Here is a 26,298-nt window from a genome sequence, read left to right as displayed (position 1 = left end):
AGCTTTCTGTATGTTTATTAAGGATAACCCAAAATGATAGTGAATCTCAGTCTAGAAAATATCTTCCTTTTTTATTCTCATGATAAAAGTCCTATATAGTAGGACTGCATAAATGTGCGAAACTTGTTTCAAGTTTGCAATGCAGTAAAGACTCAGTACTACTGCCCAGGCATACATCTGTAGCTTCTAAGTGCTTGCCTTTCTGGGAAAGTTTTCTTAGTGATTTTATTATGTGCACATTATGGCAAGAATTATGGTGCACTGAATTCTTGCTATAAAGTTATTTCTAGATTTATATTCCTGGTAGATAAGACCTACTTATTTTAAAGTTCACCTGGTACTTTAGTAACTAATCTCCCTAGGATGAGGATCAATAAAATATGCTCTATTATACATAGTACTCCATAATAAACAATGTTACAGTACAGCAAGATTCCCATGAACAAAAAGAGAACTTGAATAATAATAATAATCTTGTTTCTTGATAGACACTAAATGCAGAATTTATTCATTCAATATTACTGAAAATAGATTTAAAGCAGAACAAGAAACATCAAACTATACCAGGCAAAATTTTGAAAGATAGTATTAATTTAAGACATTTTGGAACATACCTGAAAAACAGATAATCACAGGATTTATCCCACATGTAGTCATCAAAGCTTAATACACGAAAATCACAGGCTGTACAGCGCAACTGGTCACATGTTCTACTCAAAGAGATCACATATTCATGAAAATATTAGAGCTGGTGGGATTTGACTCAAATGGACTATAGTTGTATAAAGAATACTTATTTAGTGGTAATAATATAGTACTTTAATTGAATTGACTAGGACTTTAAGTATTACAAAGCATTTTACTTATATTATTTAATTTCATCTTTATAACACTTGTTATATAGATACTACTATGCATTTTTAGCTCCATTTTTCAGATGAGTAAAATAAGTTTAAGTGAATTGCCTGTGGTGACAGGTACTTGAAGTTGGCTTTCATCCCAGATCTCTTCTGATTCCAAGTCTTACTCTAATATTTTATCCACCATGTCTACTCTGTTACCAATATTGCTAATATTACTGCTGATGCCTTTCTAATATCTACTAGAAATATTCCTTAAATTTTCTTTTCTTTTTTTATTTAGTCAATTTAGAACATTATTCCTTGGTTACAAGAATCTCATTCTTTTCCTTCCTCCCCTCCCCCAACCTTCCCATAGCCAACGTGCAATTTCACAGGGTATTACATGTGTCCTTGACAGAATCTATTTCCATGTTGTTGGTGTTTGCATTAGGATGTTCATTTAGTCTACATCCCCAATAGTATCCCCCTTGACCCATGTAATCAAGCAGTTGTTTTTCTTCAGTGTTTCTACTACCACAGTTTTTCCTCTGAATGTGGATAGTGGTTTTTCTCGTAAATCCCTCTGGGTTGTTTAGGATCACTGCATTGCCATTAATGGAGGAGTCCATTACATTCGATTGTACCACAGTGTATCAGTCTCTGTGTACAATGTTCTCCTTGTTCTGCTCCTTTCACTCTGCATCAATTCCTGGAGGTCATTCCAGTTCACATGGAATTCCTCCATTTCTTTATTCCTTTCTTCACAATAGTATTCCATCACCAACATATACCACAATTTGTTCAGTCATTCCCCAAATGGAGGGCATCCCCTCATTTTCCATTTTTTTGACACCACAAAGAGCTCAGCTATGAATATTCTTATATACATGTATTTTTCCTTATGATCTCTTTGGGGTACAAACCCAGCAGTGCTATGGCTGGATCAAAGGGCAGACAGTCTTTTAGTGCCCTTTGGGCATAGTTCCAAATTGTCCTCCAGAATGGTTGGATCAATTCACAACTCCACCAGCAATGCATTAAGGCCCCAACTTTGCCACATCCCCTTAAGCATTCATTACTTTCCATTGCTGTCATGTTAGCCAGTTTGCTAGGTGTGAGATGGTATCTCAAAGTTGTTTTGATTTGCATCTCTCTGATTATAAGAGATTTAGAAGACTTTTTCATGTGCTTATTAATAGTTTTGATTTCTTTAACTGAAGATTGCCTATTCATGTCCCTTGCCCATTTATCAATTGGAGAATGGCTTGATTTTTTGTATAATTGATTTAGCTCTTTATAAATTTGAATAATTAGACCTTTGTCAGAGGTTTTTGTTATGAATATTGTTTCCCAATTTGTTGCTTCCCTTCTAATTTTGGTTGCATTGGTTTTTGTCTGCACAGAACCTTTTTAATTTGATGTAATCAAAATTATTTTCCATTTTGTGATTTTTTTCTAACTCTTGCTTGGTTTTAAAGTCTTTCCTTTCCCAAAGATTTGTCATGTATACTATTCTGTGTTCACCTAATTTACTCATAGTTTCCTTCTTTATATTCAAGTCATTCACCCATTCTGAGTTTATTTTGGTGTAGGGTTAGAGATGTTGATCCAAACCCAATCTCTTCCAATGTTCCCAGCAGTTTTTTTTTTTTATCAAATAGTGGATTTTGGTCCCAAAAGCTGGAGTCTTTGGGCTTGTCATAGACTGTCTTGCTGAGGTCACTTACCCCAAGTCTATTCCAGTGATCCTCCTTTCTGTCTCTTAGCCAGTACCATATTGTTTTGATGATCACTGCTTTATAGTATAGTTTAAGATCTGGGACTGCAATGCCACCTTCTTTTGCATTTTTTTCATTATTTCCCTGGATATCCTTGATCTTTTGTTTTTCCAAATGAACTTTGTTATGTTTTTTTCTAATTCAGTATATTCCTAAAATTTTCTGTGGAACTAAACTTTACAGAATTTCAGAATTGGAAAAGACCTCAGTGGATACCTAGTCCAACCCACACCTAAAAGTAATTCCCTGTACGATATATCCAGTGACTGTTCATTCAATCTTTCTGGTTTTGGAATTGGTCAAGTAACTGAACCCTCTGAGTAGCCAGAAGTGCCCTGATTAGTATTTTTTTTTTAATCTGGGGAATTTTATAGGCAACCAAAATGAAATGTTTGACAAAAGAAACAGTAACTGATCTTTGGCACTGAGATCCAGTCAAGGGTGAGAAAGAAATCACCAGAGGTAGGAGATGAGGATGGCAAGAAGATTGAAAGCAAACTATATGAGAGCTGCATGAAAGAACAGAAAATATTTAGCGTGAAGAAGAGTTGGCTGTTCTAATGTTTTTTGAAGGACAAAATGTGTAAAATGGATCAGAAATGTACTGATTGGTCCCCCTAAATAGGCAAAAACTTTTTAAAAATTAGAATTGTTTCAATGTGGAATGGGCTACTTTATACGGTAGTGAATTCTCCATTAGTTGAGATTTGTTAAAATGAGATTAAGTGACTACTTATGAGATATTTTAGAAAAATTTATCACCTGGCTATGTGTTAAACTAAATAAAATATGAAATCTCTTCAAATTCTGAAATTTTGGAATGCTTAGCATTTATAAATAATGCTTTTACTTTTCAATTCAGAAATCAAATCAAATCTCAAGAATCTGTTGCCCAAGAGTCTTCTTTAGGAAAATGAAAAGAAAGGTAAACAAATAAAAAATGAAATCATGAGCTTGACCTTTGTGTGTGGTTCCTCAAGGGAATATATAGAATGTTTGCAAAGGATCTTGATTATTCGTGTTGAACTTCACCGTAAATTACCTTCAATTAAACTTCATTCAATGCTTACATTTTTTCCCTAAACAAATTTCCTTTTCCTGCAAAAAATTTCATATTTACTCTAAAATGCAGCTATTTTTAGCATTGGTTTTACAATATCTCAAGGAAATGTCAAGAAATTCTCAAAACAAAATTAGTGTTAATTTAAGAAAAAGAAATATTGTATTAACCATATAGTACTTTTAGGGAGTGCAAAGGCTTTGTGGCAAAAAAACAATCAAATTATAGTGTCCTGTAAGTACAGAAAGAGTTTGGATTCACTGCTAGGATTTATTTTAAATGCTTTCTAAGAAAAATGTGATTTATCCATCATTTTAAATTACAGAGGGAAAGAACATCTTAGGGCCCCTCCTCCTTTGTTTTAAATGTTTAAGACCTTTAAAAACTTTAAAAATTATTTTGTTTACACTTAAAAAACTCAGATTGGGTTAAACTTCAAATCTTCATACTTTTTTATTAGCCTGCAAATTTACTTTTGAATCAATACTTTATGTCTTAAAAAATGTTCACTTATACAACAACAACAAAAGGTATTTTAATTTACATCCAAGGTCCTATTATCTCTTATCAGACTCTTAAAAATTTGCCAAGATGTATTCATGCATATAAAAATTCAACACAATTATATTAGTGCAAAGTTAAATTGAAATTCTGAATGCACAAGTCAAGAAATGTAAAATTATGGTTCCCAAAGCTACCATAACTTGTCTTCTTTCACATATGTAGTTTATTACATGGCTGTAGAGAGTGTTAACTTTAATGCCTTAATACATATGTGCAATTTGGTTGAATTATAGCTCTTGTGGGAACCATAATTCTGAATTTCCTGACATTTTGAATGTGTAAAATCTCAACCATAATGTTGAATACAGCTTTTGAATTTAATTTAAAATATAGTAGTTTATTCAAATCTATTCACACTACCACATTTTCCTACAAACAGTATCCTCAGAGAAAAATAAAACTAACTTGCAGTTAAGAAATCATTCTGAGGCTGTGATATCTATGATTCACTCTATTAGATCATAATTAATACCAGTCCATGGAATAATCCAGCCTTGCAAGTAGTTTTAAAAAATCATTAGCCTCACTAAAATTCTACTTGGCTTAAAGTCACTGCATTAGTTTCATATACACTCATTAATACCATCTTTTCCCTTTTTAACCATCTCCTTCCACTTTTTCCTCTATCAACCAGATAAAAATATGGTATACTATGGCTATGTGTGTTTGTAGTTCATCCCTTCAACAGAGGTCATATCCATGAGCATGTAACTTTGAGAGAACTGTCTTATCTAATCTTTGCATTTTCTATACCACCTAGCAGAACTCTTTGCATACAGCTTGATAAATTTGTTGAATGAATATTATAGAGACAAAAAACAGATCCAACGAAGATAAGTAAGTAAAAGCTAATAGAAGTGAATGGAAATCTCTGTAAGTATGAAAGGTATGCCAGAGTGATTTGATTTGAGATGAATGAGTCAGAGAGGATGAAATTCTTAGCAGACAAAGGATGACCACGTCAAGGCAAGGAGGTTAATTTCCTACTCAGAACTAACTATAATTAACTATGCATGAATAATAAAAAATAAATAAATGTTGGTGATAGCAAAAATGTTTTCCAGAAAATCTAAATCAAGTTAGAAGATGGGATAACAGAAAGAAGAAATGGTAGAATAAACTGGTAATAGTCACTTGCTAATAAATTTAGTATTATTAATGTGAGTATTGTTGATTTCTGTTTTAAGGAGACAATACTTATTGCTATGAGTAAGCTGGATTAGGACAAGTAAGTGTCACTTTAATGTATCTCTAGATCCATTAAGATAACTGATTAAAGGAAAAAAGTGATCTAATGAATTACAACACTTTTCAAAAAAACAAGTTTTTAATGATATCTTTTGTTTCTTATACCATCATTGTTTTCAATCATTCAACATGTATTGAATGCTTACTATATACCAGGTACTTTGCTAAGTGCTGGGGACACAAAAAGAGGCAAGGGGTTTCAAGGGGCTCAAAATCGAATTAGGGAGGCATTGTCCAAATATGTATAAACAAAACACATTCATTATTAGCTATTTGGAGCATTTTTTCAAGTGATTGTGAATACTTTGCAATTCTTCTTTTGAGAGCTGTTTGTCCATGCTCTCACCACTTACCTTTTGGGAAATGGGTATAACTCTAGATTTATTAACCGTTTCTTTGGGGTACAGAGATTTTTTTTCTCATTCAAACACTTCCCTACTTATTCTGGATGCATTAATGCCAGTAGAGAGGCTTTTCAGTTGAAATCAAAGTTATTTATTTTATTTTTTGGAATTATTTTTGTTTCTGGTTTAAGAATATACCTCCTATCAAAAACTGTGAAATATAGGATGTTTATCTTCTATTTTTTTTGGTAATATGATCTTTTTTTAAAATATTAAGGTCATGTATCCATTTAGAATGAATATGTGGGGTGCAGTATAAAGTGAAGGTCTAAGACTAATTTTTGCCAGACTACTTTCCAGTTTTCCTAGAAGTTCCCAGAAGAGAAAACTCAAATAAGGAGTTTTTTCCTAGGTAATTTGTTTTCTACTTTGTAAAATACTGGGTTACTTTCCATCTTAGAATCAATAATTATTGGTTCCATGGAAGAAGAGGGCTAAGGGCCAGGCAGTAGGACTAAGTTACTTACAAGGGTAACATAGCCAAGAACTGTCTGAGGCCACATTTGAATCCAGGACCTGCTATCTCCAGGTCTGGCTCTGTATCTACTGAGTCACCTAGCTGCTCCCTGTTTTGTTTTTGTTTTTAAATTCAGAGCAGATGGTTTTGATGATTTGTGCTATATAATATAGTTTCGAGTTTGGAAGTGCTATTCCCTCTTTATCTATTCTTTTGATCATATCCCTTGAAATTCTATATCTTTTGTTTTTCCAAATGGATTTTGTTATTATTTTACCAGGTTGTATAGAGTACCCCTTGGTAATCTGATTGATATAGCATTAAAGATGTAAATTAATTTTGGTAATACTGTCATTTTTATTATATTGGCATGGCCTAGCCATTAGTACTATCTCAGTTATTTAAGTTCTTTCTTTTGTTAAGGAGAATTTTGTAATTGAATCTATATATCTGATATGTGCATTGGTAGTGGATATCCAGATATATGCATTTTTAGTTATATGGATTGAGATTTTCCTTTCTATGTTTGCTTCTTATGTTTTGTTAATATATAGGAATACTATTGAGTTTTGAAGATCTTGTAGCCTGTGATTATACTAGCTATTAGTTATCTCAGTTAATATCTTTGCGGATTCCCTATGATTTTCCAAGTAAACCACCATGTCATCAGTAAATAGGCTTAGTTCTCTTTACCTATCTTTATGCCTTTAATTTCTTTTTTCTTGCCTTGTTGTTACTGCTAGAATTTAAGAACTACATAGTAGGGAATTCTTAGCCCCAAAACTTGGATCTTTACATTTGTCAGACACTACTACTATTCTAATACTTTTCTGTTCCACTGATTGACTTTTCTAGCTAGTAGCAGAGAATTTCAATAATCACTGCTTTATAATATAGCTTAAAAGAATTGCTAGACCTCTATCCTTTACATTTTCCCTTTGATATTCTTGACCTTTTGTTTATCTTCCAGATGAATTTTATTATATTTTTTAGTTCAATAATAACTTTTTGGTAATTTAATTGGGATGGCATTGAATAAGTACATTAGGTTAGGTATTTTAATTATATGGGCTTTGACCCACAGATGAACAATTGTTGTTTCTCTAATTATTTACATCTGACTTTATTTGCATTAAAGGTATTTTATAATTATGTTCACATAGTTCCTGGGTTTATTTTGGCAGGTATACTCCTACTTATTTTATTCTATTCATGGTTATTTTGAATGGATTATTTCCTACTATTTCTTCTTGCAGCAGATTGTGATAATATATAGACATAGTAATGATTTATGTAGGTTTATTTTAATGTCCTGCTACTTTGCTAATGTTACTGATAGTTTCAACTAATTTTCAGTCTCTCGAATTTTCCATATATACCATTATATCATCCATAAAAATAATAGTTTAATTACTTCTTTATCCATTCTGATTCCTTCAATTTCTTTTTCTTCTTTTATTGCTATTGCTAGTTTATTTCTGATGACTTAAAAAAAAATCCTTACAGTGATTTGCCCAGAATCACATAGCTAGGAAGTATCCGAGGCTAGATTTGAATCCAGTTCCTCTGAGCTCTAGGCCTGATACTTTATCAACAGTGCTACCCAGTTGCCTACATTTCTAATACAATATTAACTAATATTGTGATAATGGGCATTCTTATTTCCCTCCTGATCTTATTAAAAAAAACTGGAAGGCAATTTGGCAGAAAGTAGATATCAATCAATATCTTATGTCAAGATAAGCTTAGCCAGATATAAAAAGAGATGTCATAAGCAAATTAGAACTGAGAACACATTATCTATTAGATTTATAGATAAGAGAAGAATTTATGAGTAAGAGGTAGAAAGCATCGTGAGATGCAAGGTAGACGAATTTGAATACATTAAATTTAAAAGGCTTTGTACAAATAAAACTAAATATAGCCAAGATTAGAATGGAAGCATAAAATTGGGGAAAACTTTTTATAGATAGTTTCTTGGATAAAAGTTTCATATATAAAATATATAGAGAACTTTGTCAAACTTACAAGAATATGAACCATTCCCCAATTAATAAATGGTCAAAAGATATGAACAGATACTTTTTAAATAAAGAAGTCAATGTTATATACAATTATATAAAAACACTTGAAATAATTCTTGATTAGATAAATGCAAATCAAAACAACTGAGATATCTTATACCTATCAGACTGGCTAAATAAAAGGGTAAAATGGCTCTATCAATTTATTCTGTTCTATATTTTCCATTTTGTTTATCTGTTATGTATCCCAAGCTGAGAAACTCTGAAGTCTTAGTGTCTACATCTTCTTGTAGTTCAGTTGTTTCCTTTATGAATTCAGGTGTTAAGGCATTTGGAGCACATTCATTTGTTGTTTGTAGTTTCTTTAAGCATAATATAACTCCCTTGTTTATCCTTTTTATTTTTTTAATATTAATATTTGCTTTGCCAGATAGCATGATTGCAATGCCTAATTTTTTGGATTCAACTTGATGCATAGTCAATTTTTTTCCTGCCATTCCTTCAGTTTTATTTTGTGTATTTTGTGTTTTCTAAATATGTTTCTTGTAAGCAACAGATTGCAGGACTTTTCCTCTTTATCTAATCTGGTACTCTTAAAAACAAAACAAAATAAAACAAAAAACCCTTAACTTCTGTTTTATAATCAATAGTGTGTATTGATTTCAAGGGAAAATAGTAGTAGTAAGGGCTGAACAATGGGAGTTAAGTGACTTGCCCAGGATCATACAGCTAGGAAGTGTCTGAGGTCAGATTTGGACCCAGGACTGACTAGCTCCAAGTCTGATGCTCTATCCACTAAGTGACATAACTGCCCCATATTAGTTTTTAAAGTGAATTTTCTGTGCTCTTTTCCAAAAAGAAGTTCTCTAATTATTTTCTACTTCCACCTTCCCAACATTCACATTGTAAAATATTCCCATAAAAACAGTGATTTACCTATAGGCAGGGGATCACCAGGCTCTGTCCATAATGCCTTAGGGCCCACCACTTCTGTGTTAACTTCCATAGGAAGTCCACCTTCACTCTTGTCTCCTTGTGTATAACTACTGACATCTGTAGTTATTACTATCCTTGGCTGCAGTTCACTCCTGCATTTCTGTTGTTTCAGGTATTTGAAAACCGAATAACCTCTTCAAGTCTGGTTTTTTTTTTTTTTTATGTTTCAAATGCCTCTTAAATATTCAACATCTGTCTTTTAAAAAATTTTGTTTAAACTCAGATTTGCACTGTAGACCAACCTGGGCTGCATCCTGAGCTGTATTGCTCTTTGGCTGACCTTAATTCATTTTCACCTGGTGGAACACAAGTCTTAAGTTATTTGGATTTCTTTTCCTTTGTTTCTCTCATCATTTAGAGAACTTGTTTCTGAATTGAGTTGTTAAATTTATCCACTTTGTGCTTGAAATTTCCAGCCTTTAGTATTTTTTTTGGATGTGACCTAAGGATTCATTCAATTGGTATTTCATTTTCTGTATTCAGAAGTTTAGAGCACATTATTTCTTGCATTATGGTGTTTTTCTGGAAGACCTATGATCCTTAGGTTTTCACAATGTATTCTGTTTTTAAGATCAGCATACTTTTCTTGAATAGTGAGTAGTTTCTTTTCTTCTTTTTTTTCCTGAACCTTTACTTTCCATCTTAGAACTGATATTATGTATTGGTTTCAAGGCAGAAGTGCAATAAGGGCTACGTGATGAGTAAGTGACTTGCTCATCACCACACAGCTAGGAAGAATCTGAAGTCACATTTGTACCTAGGACACCTCCTTGTCTCCAGGCCTGGCTCTCTCTATCCACTGAGTCACATAATTTCTTTTTCCTATTTTTTTGCTTCTCTTCTGCTAGAGGGGGTCCTTCACTTCTGAATGTTTGCAACCCCAAACTATTGTTCTCTTTTTTGCTTCTTTGGTGAGACCTGTCATTGAGATTCCAGTTTTTTGGCCATTATTTTTGCTGTGTTGGTCAAAAATCCCACTCACATAATTCTCATTTTGCTTTTGACTACTCAGTGTTGTGGTTCCATCTTTTCCTAAAGGACTACAGGGTCCTCTGTCTTATCAAGTATTGGATTATTTCCCCTTGTTTTGTAATATTTATTCACAGATTCCTGAATTAATTTTACTAGATCTAGAGATCATATTTCCTTCTATTGTTAATGGTTTTTTTCATGTTCAAATTCTTTGAATTTCCTTCTTCCTGAGATTTTTGGTAGTTTCAGTCTTTTTTCCCTCTGATTTTCTCCTATTCACTCTCTTGACTCTGTTGCCTCTGACAGTAGTTTGTTTTGGGGCTGGATCTCAAAGTGTCTCAGTATAGTCTTACACATGATGGCATGGCTCTACCAGCCTAGGTCTCTGCACCAAGGGACTTCTGGGGAGTGAAAACTGGCTCTAGCTAGATGCCATGCTCTTTCCTTCAGTCTTATTGCTGCACAACATCCCACATCCCCAGCTATAGGCTACCTGGGCATCCAATTCCTCTGTTCTCAGTTCTTTGGTTTGGCTCAGAGAGCAGCAATTCTGGTGCCATGGAATTGTCTATTGTGGCACTAGCAGATTAGAATTTTGCAATGCTGATGGTACCAGGTTGTGGTCCCCAAAAGCCTTTTGCTTTTTTAGTGCACTGCCAACAGCTACGCTGGCTGCTTCAAGTTCTCAGAACAAATTTCCAGATTCCATGGTACAGAAAAGCATCAGGGGTGGGGGTTGGACAGGCTAGATTTTGCTGCAAGCCCATACTCATGTTTTGGGTCCTTGAGTCTGATAGTACAGCCTTATTGCTGGTAATATGGGAATTGGGGGAGGGATGCTGAGTGAGCTCAGGTTAAGTGAGCATCAGTTCATGGTTGGCCTTTTTTAACCTTCTTTAGGATTCTAGGTGTCCTAGAACAGGGAGATAGCTGAAGTTGCTTTATCTTTGAAACAAAATTTTTGTTTAAAAGAGGACTGAGAGGTCATAGGGATTGGAGAAAATGTTTAGTCCTCCATTTTGTTGTTAACAGGATTCAAAAGTCTAAACTATGCTTTTATTAGGCAAAATTATTTAATACTTTGCATTGAGAAGAATGGAAAGAGTATTGGCTTTGGGGTCAAAAGACTTTGGTTCAGATCCTGCCTCGGACACGTACTACTTATATAACCATTGGAAAGTCACTTAATTGACCTGAAATTCAGTTTTCTTATTAACAAGATGAAGGGAAATATGTGTCTATGATCCTATGACTTGTGGCTGAGATGAAAAGACTTGGAATTTTGCAAGGCCAAAATCAAACTCAGAATTGTGAATTTGTGGTTTATTTTTGTTTTTTGGACATTGTGAAGCAATAAAATGATCAAAGAATGGAAAATTCAGTGAAAGTATACATTAATTCATGAATTTTAAAATCAGAGTGTAAGGTAAGGCTTTTACCATTGGTGAAGTAATAGTTCAAGAAAGCAGAAAGTCTTTTAAGCAGAAAGACTAACAGTTTGATCTCTTTAAACCTCAGAAACCATCTTTGTCCAATCTGTACCTAATAATCCTTTCAGTAATATTCTTAATGAATAATCACCTAGCCCTCTCTTGAAAACTTTCAGTGAAGGGAAATCCACTACATACTACATAATAACTTTCTACTTTTGGATAGCTCTGTTAGGAAGTATTGCTCAGAAAGTTAACATAAGACTCTTTGCCAAAGGCTCTGCTAAAATTTAGGTAAACCATATCTAGTTCCTCTCTATAAAGGCATATCATTCAGCACCTGGCCTACTAGTAACCTCATCAAAACAAGAAATGAAGTCAGTCTGATTTGACCTATTATTTTTTGGGAAAATTTCATTTAATTATTTATTTAATCTAGAATATTTCCCCATGGTTACAAGATTCATGTTCTTTCTCTTCCCTTCTCCCCTCCCCCTCCCGTAGCCAACATGCCACTAGGGTGATGATTTAGAGTCTATATCCTGATATGACCTATTCTTGATGAATCCACATCACTAAGATCAGTGTTTCTTTTTCTTAGATAATCACTAGCCATCTTTTTAATATGTTTTTAATTTTTCCAAGGATCAAATTCCAAAGACTCAGGTTGCTCTGAGAAAAAGAGTATAAAACAAATGTAAAAGAAAAAAAGGCATTAAGTACCCAAAATTTTGTCAAAGATCCTCATTCAAACTGATCCATTGATGTCCACCCTATAATTCCATGACTCTGTGTGAAAATGTTTTTTTTTTTATCATCAACTGATTTTGCTGCATTAAAAATAAGGTAGGAATTAAGAAGATAATAATTTGGTAGATTATGTATTTCATATAATTTTCTGTAACTGGTTTCTATGCTGCTCTGATTAACCAAGATAAAACTTTAGTGTATCTATTTTATTGTTAATTAAATACATTTGCAATCATTTCTAGAAAATAAATATAAATATATAAAAGTTAAATTCCTTTGATCAGGAATGTAACTCCCCTGTTGTAATATATTGTTTCCACAAGAAAGTGAGATTCATCAATTTAGAATACCTTTTTAAGTATTTTAACATTGTCTAAGTTTGAAGTCTACCTATTCTCATTGCTTTTACATACTGTTTTGGCTCTACTATTTGGCTTTTGTATTGAACTAGGAAAAAAATCAATATTAATAAACTATAAAAAAGGTAAGGTGTGTACACTTCCTGCTAAAACTTAAATTCAGTATGGGAATAAGATGTATAGATGTTTAGACTTCTTAATTTATTTTTTCAAGTAACTTTTAAGGTACTTACTAAAAAGTAGAAACTTTTCTCAAAGGAGAAATGGTAGTCACAAAAATGGCAGCATTTAGGCAAACAACCTAAGAAATCATGTTGAATGATCTAGCCCTCTGGGATCCTAGTCTTTTTACCCTTATACAAATAAACAAACAAAAAAAAGCATCAAAGATCTAATGAGTTCCTGATCAATAAGAGTATTAAAAATTTCTGTAAAGTATGTTAAAGATGGTTAAAGAAAATATACTAGGCATTATAAAACAAAGTTATTTGTCACATGTAACACATTGTCGTGCATGCTAGAAACAAAAAAAAATATCATTTTTAGAAGTAACTATAATAAAGTGACATTTATTTCAAATTTCCTACCTCTGGGAAGTGTTTGTTCCTATACCACATGGAGCAGAGCTTCCTCCAAGGTATACTGGACTGCATCTAAATGTGATTAACAAATGTGAGAAATATGAATTACAATTAGAAGGCTATGTTCTGGTAATCAAAATGTTCTTTTCCATATAGGCTGATTGTTTCAGGAAAGGAGATATTTATTCATGATCATAAGTGCTACTTTATTGGATGTAACCTGCACATTCTCGAACACTCAAGGAGTTAAAATGAGTCAGAGAAAAAGTGTTTGCCAAATAATATGAGGGGGGGAAAGCCAACCCTGGAGAATATAACAGAACATTCATTCTGAGCAACTGTTCACACTCTTTTTCATGTGGCAGAAGATTATTTACAATAGCAATAATCTCCAAAATGGAAACTTCCTTTACACCATGGGGTCACAAGCCATCAGCCTATTATAAGATATTGCTTTTGGTCCTTCTCTTGAAAAGTAATGCTTTGTTATTTAATGTCCATGTGTTCTAAATAGTAACAAAAACTGACTAGACTACATTTCTAGTTTTTGCTCACTAATATGTTTAATTCACTAAAATTTCAACTTACCTTTTGCCAAGCATTTGAATAGAAGTTCTGACAGATGTGTTATTTGAAGATTTAGATTTTAATTTCTGTTTAAAAGGTCCAAAACAAACAAAAAGGACAGCATTAGAGAAATATAACAGTAAAGCTCAAGTTCTGCTTTATTTTATAAGAAAAAGATTCTTTTAAAAATAGCTTCAACAAAAATTTGAATGTAACCATTTGAAAGTTTCTGGAATAAAAATGACCAAATCCTTGAGGGGTAGCAAACATAAACAGAACTCCCTGAGGAATCTGCAAATCACACTGCTAACTTTTAGTCTAGGGAAATGATATACTGCTGTTATTGATGTATGAAGATTTAGAGACACTTTCTAACTCTTCTGTTAATATTTCAGTTCAATGATTTAATATGAAGAACATGCTGTTTAAAACACTATTCTGGAAAATTCAGTTGGGGGGGGGGAAACAGACTCATTTGTAAAGTATTTGAGTAGTATTTACCTGAACCAAAAATAAACTAGCCCACACCTAGTTAATTTCAGTAATATTAATTTTAATCAAATGAAATGGTCTTAGCCAATAGAAAATCAGGGGAAATGTACAGATACTTAGTTACAACTCTACAGTGGTTCCTGTATGGTTACATAACATCTTCATCATTACCTAGCTCCTATTAAGTGTTAACTATGCATGTGATACTATATAACATCTACCAACCAGGAAGCAGGCTCTTTGCCAAGAAAAGATGAAGAGAAAGAGAAATGGCAGGATTAATTCTGCAGAGACAGACCTTTATTTTGCCTGGTGTATGACCAAACTAAATGAAGACAAAAATATCTCTTACTACCCTTTCCTTTCCCTTCCTACAGAAGTAAACTTCCTATTGAAGTAAACTTCCTATTTTAAGTGAAAAGATTTTTTTCCCTAAGTGTGAGTATCTCAATCTCCCTTTTTTGTTTTGGGAACATGCTCTATGTGAACTTATATTGCTGGCTGTATGGCGTTGAGAAAGGGAAAGAGGAAGGAACAAGTATTTATACAACAACACTCTGTGCCAGGTTCTGTGTTATGCACTTTCTAAAAATTATCTCATTAGATCTGAGAAACATATATGCATCAAATCAGGGACTTGGGAGTTATGCCTCCTCCTCTTTTAGGACTATTTGTGGCCCCTATGTACAGTTCTTTCTTCACAAGCCCTGTCCATGCTGCTACCCCTAATAACAATCTGTAATCACAAAACCATCCCATTTATTTATCTTAAAATAATTTCTGTACTGCCACTGCTCAGGACACAACAGAAGCCAGGAGGTCTGGCTTCTGACCCTGACAGTTGATGGGCTGTCTCAATAGGTAATGGAACTACCCGTCATGAGAGATCTTTAAGGTAAGGATAACCACTTGTTGGGACAGGAATTTTATAGTATGAGTGGAAGCTGAACTAGAGTAGGGATTTTTAACTTCACAGTTCATGAATTACTTTCAGTTGATAACTGCATTTCAGTATAATTTTAAAGACATTATTCCAAGGAGTCCAAGTCTTTCCCAAACTGCCAAGTGACATCTATATTGAAACTTCGGGCTCCCTCCAGCTGCTAGTGCCCTCTTCCCTTCCACAACCATTTATCTTGAATTTATTTAGTATTCACTTATTTATGTACATATTGTTTTGCTTAATCAAATGTAAGCTCCTTGAGGGTATTTTGCTTTTGTCTTTGTTTCTCCAGAGCCTCTGGTCAATGCTTCCTGTTTCAGTTCATTTTCAGGCTGGCTGTCAAAAAGACAACCAAATGGCATTACACTCTTTAACAGCACAGTCTGCATGTGGGTTCTTTGGGTTAATCTTGTTTAATTTCCTTTAGCTCTTCAGTATTTATTCTAGGTTTTTTTTTTGAACTTGGATTTTGCTTATTTTTTTTTGCTTTAGTTCTAGTTACCAACACATAATATTAGATAAATTCTTCTTCTTTTTTTTTTTTTGGTAATTTAAAAAAATAAATCCTTACCTTTTGTCTTAGAATCAATATTATGTATTGGTTCCAAGGCAGAAGAGTGGTATGGGCTAGGCAATAGGGGTTAAGTGACTTTCCTAAGGTCACAGAGCTGGGACCTGTTTGAGACCAGATTTGAACCTAGGACCTCCTGTCTCTAGGCCTGGCTCTCAATCCTCTGAGCCACCCAGTTGCCTCCATTAGGTAAATTCTTAGAAGAACCATAATATTGCTTTATGTCACCATTTTAACTTGTGCACAATTATACAGGATGTAGTACTTGGTAGTAGTAGAAAGTACCCAATGATAAACAACATAAATTATGGATCTGAATCTACACCTGACTATTAAATATACAATATGTAGAAGGCACTATCCTAGGCACTAAAAAGACAAAGGCAAAAAGTGAAAAAGTCTCTTGCTTGAAGAAGCTTACATTTTGTTAGCTTAATGACTTTGATGATTTATGATGTCATTACTGGTACTGATTTCTAACTGTTACTATAAATCACCAAGTTTCTAAATTCCTTTTGCATCTACAGTCAAAATAACAATGCTATTTTTTACAATGAAATTCAAGATCACAGAATTTAGAAAGTTGTAAGGGAATTTATTAGTCATAAGAATCAAACTAATTTTTCATATTAAAAACTAAGAATCAGAGAGATTAATTAGTTTGCCCCAAGTTATACAGGTAATAAGTAAAAAAGCCAGGGTCAGAACCCAGGTCCTTTGATTCTACAGACTGTGCTCTTTCAAACAAATGTGTACATTACTTATGTCTTCATATTTTCTGAATACTCTAAATGTATCTTGAAACACAGGAATAAAAAAAAATCACAGTGTTTGTGGAATTCTACTTACAACAGGATTTCTGTGAAAACAGGGCTCTTCAAAGATTTCATTAATTAGGCCATCAAGATCATCATCACCTTTTGATGATGTTTTAGTTGATCTGAAAAAAAGACAGAAGCTTCAGAATATATAAATCAACCAGAATCAGAAAAGTGTTATTCAAACAATTCAATAAAATCTGAATTGATAGTATAAAGAGAAATAGGACATTAACAGTTTTTCTAATTGTTCCTTGTTATGGACATTAATACCATGTGTCTTGGTATACAGGGCAAACTTCATATATATTATTGTCCCTACATTTGTAGTAGAACATTTAAAGCTATAATATAGATGTAAAGAAAAGCTAAGCTTTTTTGCTAAATTATATCAACAATTTGGGGAATATGTAATATATCGAGAAAACATAAAAAAGTACTTTGTAAACTTTAAAGTTTTAAATAAAATACTATTTATTATTATTAATAAAAGTCAATATTATAAGTAGGATCAAGTCAACCAGTCCTTTTAAAAAATCAGTTTCATTGTCAGAGAAATAATTACCCCTTGGTAGTTAATAACAGCTTGCATTTATACAGTGATTTAAGGTTTGCAAAGCCTATTTCAAATATTATCTCATTTTATTCTTATAGCAAACCTATTCTTATGCTTAACCTGAAAGGTAAGTACTATTATTATCTCCATTTACAGATGAGGATACCAAAGAACACACAGAGGTCAAGTGATTTGCCTAGTTACATAACTAGTGTCTGACACTGAAAATGAACTCATGTTTTCCTTATTCCAAGTCCAGTGTATTACCTACCATACCAGGCTGTTGTGAGGCTTAAATAAGAAAATACAAAGCACACTGTAAATCTTAATGTATTATATGTTATAATCCACATAAATCATCAGCATTTCTGTATACTACCAATAAGTCCAATAGCAAGAAATAGGAAGAGAAATCCCACTAAATAAAACAACTATACAATATAAAATACCTGGAAGTCAACCTGCCGAGACAAACCCAGGAACTATATGATCACAATTATAAAACACTTTTCAAACAAAGTCAGATCTAAACAATCAGAAAAATATTAATTGCTCATGGGTAGGCCGAGCCAATATAATAAAAATGAAAATTCAACCTAAATTTTTTTTACCTAATTATTTGCCCCAAATTACTCCAAAGTTATTTCATAAAGCTAGAGGAAAAAAAAGAATCTGGAAGAACAAAAGGCCAAGACTATCAAGGCAATTAATGGAAAAAAAATGAAGGAAGGTGGCTTAGCTATATAGGATCTCAAACTGTATCATAAAGCAGTAAGCATCAAAACAATCTGGTACTAGCTAAGTAATTGAGTAGTGAATGAATGGAATAGATTAGGCACTCAACACCCAATAGTAAATGACCATAGTAAACTAGTGTTTGACAAACTTCTTTCGGAAGAAGAACTTACTGGTTGACAAAAACTGCTGGGAAAACAGTATGGCAGAAACTGGCAGAGATCAATACCTCATGCCATATACCAAGATAAAGTCAAAATGGATAAATGATTTAGAAATAAAGGATGATACCTTCAAGAAATTAGGAATCATGGAATAGTCTACCTGAAAGATCCCTGGATAAGGGAAGAATTTATGTTCAAACAAGTCACAGGGAACATTACCAGATATAAAATAGATAACTATGATTATATTAAATTAAAAAAATTTGCGGTAAACAAAACCAAATGCAACCAAGATCAGAAGGGAAACAACAAACTGGAAAAAATTTTTTATAGCAAATGTCTCTGAAAAGGGTCTCATTTCTCAAATATACAAAGTACTGAATCAAATTTATAAGAATACAAAGCATTTTCCTAAATGATAAATGGTTAATTCTCAGATGAAGAAAATAAAACTGTTTTTAGTTATATAAAAATGCTTCAATTCACTATGAATCAGAGAAATGCTCATTAAAACAACTTTGAGGTTCTACAGTCTGATATGACAGAAAAGAAAAATGATAGATGTTAGAGGGGATGTGGTAAAATTGGGACACTAATAAACTATGAGCTATGAATTGATACAACTATTCTTTTTTAAATAAAGATATTTTATTTTACCAATTTCATCTGATAATTTTCCACATAAGTTTTCTGAAGTTATGTGATCCAGATTATCTAACCTCTCTTCCTTCCCTCTCACTTCCCGGAAATGGTAAACCATTTGATCTGGGTTATATATGATACAACAATTCTGAAGAGCAATTTGGAACCATATCTGAAGGGCCACAAAATTGTGCAATATCTTTGATGGAGAAATGCTACTACTAGTTCTCTTAAAGAATCAAAGAGAGTGGGAAAGGACCAACTTTTATAAAAATATTTATAGCAACTCTTTTTTGGAAAAGAACTGGAAATTGAAAGATGTCCATCAATTAGGCAATAGCTGAACAAGCTGTAGTATATGATTGTAATGGAATATCATTATACCATAAGAAATGATGAACAAGATAGTCACAAAAAACCTGGAAAGACTGATGCAAAGTGAAATGAGCAGAACCAGGAGAATGCTGTACATAGTAACAACAATAATATATGTTGATCAACTGTGAATGATTTAACTATTATCAGCAATGCAAGAATCCAGGGTAACTCCAAGGGACTCAAAACAAGGCTATTCACAGCCATAGGAGGAACTGACAAGAGTCTGAATATAGCTTGAAACATACCATCCTTCACTTTATTTACTCCACAATTTTTTTCTGAAGTGATATGTCTTCTTTCACAATATAATGAACATGGAAATATGATTATATAAGACATATACAACCTATATCATATTACTTGCTGTCTTGAGGAGGGGTGGGAGAGAACATAGATTGTAAAATGTCATAAAACGATTATTAAAAATTATATATACATATAATTTGAAAAAATTTAAGAAAAGTATTCAATATTATAGTTGGGGGAGGTTATGTAACTATTGGATAAAGATTAAACAATTGACTTCAGTGTAAATCAGTTGTGTTAATGTCAAGTAAAACATAAAGTATGCAGATAATCTGAGTCATGTTAGGTCTTATCAAATATGCTATCCTTTTTCAAAAGAGCTGTGTGTCTGGCTATAGCTCCAGTTCCTATGGTTTCAGTTCTGCTTCATTTATTTTCTCAGGTATAAACTATTCAGTTCACCATTCCTATAATTCTGCTACTACCTCGCTTCCCTCTAGAAAAAGTAAGTAGCTATCTAGAAACTAGATTCTAGAACACTGTTGGATATAAACAAAGTTTCTGGTTTTTAAAAGCTATCTACTACTGACCTTCTCCAAAGAGTATATCACTGATATCTGACCAGTCTTACAGGACACAAAGTTACATTTTTATTATAGACTAATCTCATTGGTCAAATTTTTCTGTTTTTAAAAAAAGACAACTACTTAACACATTTTAATTTTTCTTGATGGTCTCAATGTTTCTGAATCAAAGAACATTTGCCTTTAGCCAAGGAAATTAAAAGGCAATCTAAAGTAGAGATTCTTAATTACTCAGGTTACTGCAATGATTAATTTTTGCTTGTAGAGAATATGAGTTCAATTACAAACTTGATATTTAAAAATAATGTTGTTTATGTCTAAATTTTAAAAGGGTGCATATTTAGTGTCTAGAACAATTCTTAGAATGTAGATTACAACAATAATAAATGCTCATTGGCTGGAATGAACACTATATCTCAAATTATATAGTTGATTGACCACACTATGTTTAGATTAGACAATTTTGTTTGAGCAGCTAGATGGTACAGTGAGCACTGGGTCTAGAGTCAGAAAACTTGAATTCAAGTTTCTCCTCAGGCACATACTAGTGAAGTTGTCCTGGGCAAGTCACTTAATCCCCATCTGCCTCAGTTTTCTTATCCATAAACAGAAGAGAATATACTACTATCTTCCATGGTTGTTATGAAGAAAATGGGATGTTTGTAAAGCATTATGGAACCATTAAAGAACCATATAAATGCTAACTATTATCAAATAAATATTAAATTATATACTTGGTTTAAATAGAGCTACAAAATACCAGGATTATAGACTTAAAACTGAAAGGGACCTTGGAGGTTATCCAATATAATCTCATTTCACAGATGAGAAAAACAGGTCTACAAAGGTGAAGTGACTTGCCCAAGGTGATAAAACCAGAATTGAATCCTGATGCTTAATGTCATGGAAGTTAATCCACTATTACCATAGTACACGGTAATGCCTGAATACAATCTTCCTGGGGCTCAAAATGATCATTTACATAAAATTCTGGTTTGGTTACTAGATCAGAAAACAGTAAGGCCTAAGTGGAATAAGGAGCTAGGTGGCAAGGGGCCAGGCCACTCTCAGAAAGTGAGGGTCAGGAAGATTACTTTTTCTGAGTTCTGGGAAAGTCACTGAACCCTGTTTGTCTCAGTTTCCTCATTTATAAAATGAGCTGGAAAAGGAAATGGCAAACCACTCCAGTATCTCTGCTAAGAAAACCCCAAATGGGGTTGTAGACACAAATGAACAGCTGCCACTGTGTTAAGTCAGGGTGATACAAAAAGAGGTAAAAGACACTCCCTGCCTTCAAGGAGCTCCCAAACTAATAGGAGACACACCAGGCAAAAAGTATGTAGAAATAAGTTATATATGCAGGAAAAGTAAAAAATAATTCAAAGAATTATAGAATTTCAAAGCTGTAAGGAACCATGGAAGTCATCTAGTTTAACTTTATCATTTCTTATTTCATATAGAAAGAAACTAAGCCCCAGAAAAATGACTTGCTTAATCATCAAACTGTACATCACATAAATTGTTGTGGGTTGGCACTGTACCTCTATTTCCCTAAAGGTGTCAGTATATTTTTCACTATATCAAATGCCTGGTTATTCAGAAACATGCTATAGGTAAATGAATTCCTCATTAGAATGTGAGCTCCTCCTAACCAGGGTTCATATTTCTGCCTTTGCATCTCTAGCACTTAGCACAGTACTTGGCACACTGTAGTTAACTAATATATTTGGGTTTACTGTTTGACTAATTAAGAGGTATGGATGGTGTGGTAGTTGCAAAAGACCTGGTTCAAATCCTGCCACAAAGAATTTTACAAATATTCTAAATATTTCCTCATTTTATCCTCACAATAACACAATAACCAGGAGTATAGAATGGGGTAGGTGCTACCACTTTACAGATATAGAAACTGAGCCTGACATAGGTTAAGTGACTATTCTGCCTACTGACTTCTCTGGCTTCCTTTAAGTATCAACTAATAACTCATCTTTTAAAAAAATCCTTTCCCAATACTTCTTAAGTCTAGCTCTTTCTCCTGGTTAATTATTATCTATTTATCTTCTATATATATAGCTTGCTTTGCATATATTTTGCTTGTTGTCTACTCTTTTTGACAGAAAGCTCTTTTGAGGGTAGGGGCTGTCTTTTACTACCCCTCCCTTTTTTTTAAACTCCCCAGGGCTTAGCTTAGTACAGTGCCTGACACATAGTAGGGGCTAAATAAATGTTTGCTGATTTATTAGCCAGGGTCACAGAGCTAGTAAACTGTCTGAGGTAAAATGTAAGCATCTTGGGGACACTGTCTTGACTTTCTTTGACTCCCCAATATTTTAACAGTGCCTGGCATATAGCAGGCTCTTAAATACTAGCTGAATGACAGGCCTTTCTGACTGCATCAACATAGCATTCACCTAGCTGTCTAGTCACTTAAAATTTGAGAGATCCTAGATTTTATTTAACCTCTTAAGAGTCTTGTCTCCAAATCTTAAAAAAAAAACAACAAACAACAAACAAACAAAAAACAAACAAACAGGAGTACTGGAAACAATAATATTCAAGGTCTCTTCTGGTTCTATGATTGTACCTGGAAAGAGATTGGCCTCATTGGATGTATATGCATTTTGGTATGGTTTCAAAACACCAAGACCAACCAGGACTTTATAGTCACAGTCTGCAATATTATTGGAATGCAGCTTTTATTAAAATGAGAAAATAAAGTGGTCTGTCCTGCTTTTCTTCAGCTTTAAGCACTTCTCACAGGCTGGGCATATGCAGCACCCTTTCATATTGGCTCCAGTGACACACACACATACTTCTGAGTGGAGAAGTCAGAACCATCAAACCCCATCCCATCCAGACCGGCCCATCTACTCTCTTCAGCCCTGGCCTCTGCAGGCCGCTACTGGTGTCTGGTCAGGGCCTGCACTCTTCCGTCTCCTTTGGGGCAGTTTTAGGCCCTGAAAGACCGTAGCTAGCTCAGGCTTGGGATCCAAGGGCCAGAGGTAGAGCCGTGAGAACACAACCCCAAAGCGGGAGATGGACTCAGGGGGCGGGGCGATCTCCAGCCCCGCCCCGGCCACACGCTCCAGGGTCAGGAGGAAAGGATGCTCCCTTCCTTCGGGCGTCTCGGGGGAGACGTCCTCAGAGGTCCTAGTGGATACGGAGGGGCCTCAGGGCCTAACTCAGGCTCTAACAGAATCCCTCCCACCCCTTCTGTCACCTGAAGTCGTCATCGTCGTCGTCGTCCTCGTCGTCTTCGTCATAGTCCTCCATCTCTCGGTCGGTGCTGGTCCTGCTGGAGCTTGTCGTGGTGCCCCTGGCCGACGGCCTCTCGAGATATTCCGGGCTCAACGATTTGGGCCCACAGAACTTGGACTCCACCTCATCCAACAGTTCGTCAAGGTCCTCCGCCATCTTGGCCGGTCCCTGCCCTTCTTTCCACCGCCCCCCGCTCCTTTCCCATTCCACGCTACTGTCATCCCATAGTGCCCGCTGGTTGCCTAGGGCAACGCGTAGCCCGGTGGCGCGCGCTGTCTTCCGCCCTCGCGCGCCCCCTGCCACTAACTTCGCTGCCAGCCTCTGGTTCGGGCGCGTAGGGGGTGGGCTTTGGAGGACGCGCTTCCCTTCCCCCTCTCCTCTTACCCTCCGGGGTGCGCGTGGGGCCGAACCCGAGAGATTTCCCTGGGGCTCGGAACGCGGGTTCTCCTCCGCTGCTCTCGGGTATGCCAGTCTGCGCCGGGGAGGAGGCAGGAATTCTGGCGGCCACTTGGCCTCTGGCTTGTCTCGGTTGTTTTTCTCTCCCTCTTCTGGCTCTATGTAGGAAAAACACTCAGCATACTCCCTGGGCCCTGTTCACGACCCTGCCCAGAAGGTCCCTCTTTTCACCTCCCACTCCGGCCCCTTTTATATTTCTATAGGGGGCAGGACGCGGACGGGTAAAAAGATGAAAAATAAAATAAAACCTTTGACTATTACAATAATGACGGCTAAAATTCAACTGTCTCGTAGTCGGCAGGATTCGAACCTGCGCGGGGAGACCCCAATGGATTTCTAGTCCATCGCCTTAACCACTCGGCCACGACTACTGCTGCTGTAATTTTTGGGCAGCTAGCCTACAAGACTCCTTCGTCACGTCACAGGTTCATTTTTCCCGTCCCGTTGGACAAGGCTCTTCTGGGGAAGTTGTACTGAGCTCCTCAATTCTCCAGATGATCTCTCCTCCTTGGTTATTGCAAAGTCTCTTTCAGTCGCCCGCGCTACAAAACCCAAGGCCTTCAAATCTCTAAAATTTTACTCTTCGCTTACGCACAGACTTGACCCCCCTCTTTCTCTGGTTGGATGACTGTCAGGGAGGCGTGGTCCGAGCTACCGGGTCACGGCCACTGTCACGGGCTTTGTCTTTTTTTACCTGTTTCGTTCCTGGGAATGAAAGGCGGAATTCCATCCTACTGCCCTTTCCACTCCTCACCTCTCCGGATCACATCCTTTCCTGCAAGTCTTCGGAACCTTCTGACAATCGCTTCCCACGCCCATATCTTGGTCCCTTGGGTACATCCACCACCCCACGTTCTCCATTTATCCATCCAGCCCACGCACTTGGCACTTACAGTTCAAATTCAAAGTCGGCGCGGAGTCCCCCCCCCCCCTTCATCCCTCGCCCCCCGCCCCCAACACTTTGTAAAATACTTTACCTTATACACTTTACCTATACACTTTACCTATACAAGGCATTGTTTTTAGCATGGTGATGGTTACTAGCGTTGTTTGGCCTTTGAGGCAATGGAGGTAGCTTGCAACCTTCCCCCCTCCCCCCCCCCCCCCAAATGTGCCTGAAAACTGCCTAGTGGTTATCTGCCCTGTGGAGGGAGTCTGAGCACAAAAATAGGAGTGTTTGCAAAGGGCTTTCTTTAGAGGACCTCTTTTAAGCCTCGCAACAACTTCTGGTTGCTCCAGATCCGTGATCCTATAAATTAGGTAAATGATTTTGATAGGCTGATAAAATTGTAACTTTCCTCAATTTCTGACTACATTCCCACTTTCTGAAGACCAAGAGTATTTTTTTTGCATTCTCAACTCCTACTGTTGTTTTTTTTTAATTTGTAGTAAACACTTAAAATACTCGTGGAATTGGGTTCTTTATTTAAGTGTAAGCTTGTGTTTGTATGCCTTATATACGTGTGCCCTCTCTCACCACTCTCTTTTTAAATGTCTGTTAGTCATGGGTATTTATCTATAAATGTCTTCTCTTGGACATGTATGTGTGTATGTATGTTATAGGTGGAGAGAAGAATACATATATGTTCAAGAGTATGCATACACGTGACATGTGTGTACTTGTATATAGAGAAAGGACATATGTGTATGCACACACCTCTACAGGTGATGTATATAAATAAATAAATGAGTCAATATGGAGGGGAGACACACACACACATATATATACATATATACATGTTTATATATTACACAGGTATGTACATGAACAACACCTATATACATGACATGGATATATGTACACAAGTGTGTATATATAGGACATACTTGTGTATGCATGAGAGTGTATATATAGAGAAGGCAATGAAACATGTATATATTATATGATTGCACACGTGTTTAGGTACATGAACACACATGTATATGTATACACACATGTATAAAGAACATGTAGAGAAGAAAAAGGGAGGGAGAAAAAGGGAGAGGGAGAGAGTGACAGAGAGAGAGGGAGGGAGTGAGAGGGAGGGTGGGAGGAGAGCAAGAAAGAGAGACAGAAGGAGAGAGAGGGGAAGAGGGGGGAGACAGAGGGAGGGAGAGAGGGAAAGAGAAAGAGAGGAAGGGGACATGAGAGGACACTCATATACAGTAGCAGATCTAGATCTATGTCTATATTGTCTTCCTCAATAGAATGTAAATTCCTTGAGGGCAGGGACTATTTTGTTGTTTTCTTTGTATTCCCAATGTAATCTCAATGAATTAATTAAAGTCCTCTCATCTCCTTCGGGGTTCTGCTTAACTTCTTTCTCAGGACAGGCAATATGAAAATATACACTTAATAAATGTTTTTGATTGTGATGGTGGTTCCTTGAACATAAAGAAATATAAGGGCCTGAATCAATCTAGGGGCTAATTCAAAGTCGAGG

General features: G+C 35.3%; 1 protein-coding gene and 1 non-coding gene across 3 annotated transcripts in view; both read right to left on the bottom strand.

The window, feature by feature from the left end:
- CFAP418 (cilia and flagella associated protein 418) overlaps positions 1-24,805 on the bottom strand; it is a 32,511-nt gene extending 7,706 nt beyond the window's left edge. The window contains exons 1-6 of one of the 2 annotated variants that reach the window (XM_056823297.1): positions 24,630-24,805; positions 23,382-23,973; positions 16,888-16,978; positions 14,054-14,118; positions 13,472-13,537; positions 615-710 (exon numbers count right to left, since the gene is read on the bottom strand). In XM_056823297.1, the coding sequence (XP_056679275.1) occupies positions 615-710; positions 13,472-13,537; positions 14,054-14,118; positions 16,888-16,978; positions 23,382-23,973; positions 24,630-24,744 (1,025 nt within the window). In that variant the 5' untranslated portion in view covers positions 24,745-24,805. Of the gene's footprint in view, positions 1-614; positions 711-13,471; positions 13,538-14,053; positions 14,119-16,887; positions 16,979-23,381; positions 23,974-24,185; positions 24,453-24,629 lie in introns of those variants that run through there. The other variant, XM_007488134.3, reaches the window with a different exon arrangement.
- Positions 24,165-24,246, bottom strand: TRNAS-AGA (transfer RNA serine (anticodon AGA)). Its single transcript has one exon. It is a non-coding gene; the product is annotated as a tRNA-Ser (tRNA).
- Positions 24,806-26,298: the final 1,493 nt, after the last annotated feature.

The sequence above is a fragment of the Monodelphis domestica genome, chromosome 3 (genome assembly GCF_027887165.1).
Source record: "Monodelphis domestica isolate mMonDom1 chromosome 3, mMonDom1.pri, whole genome shotgun sequence".
Lineage (NCBI taxonomy): Eukaryota > Metazoa > Chordata > Mammalia > Didelphimorphia > Didelphidae > Monodelphis > Monodelphis domestica.
Note: the sequence above shows the minus strand (reverse complement) of the source record. Positions and strands in the feature narration are given on the sequence as shown.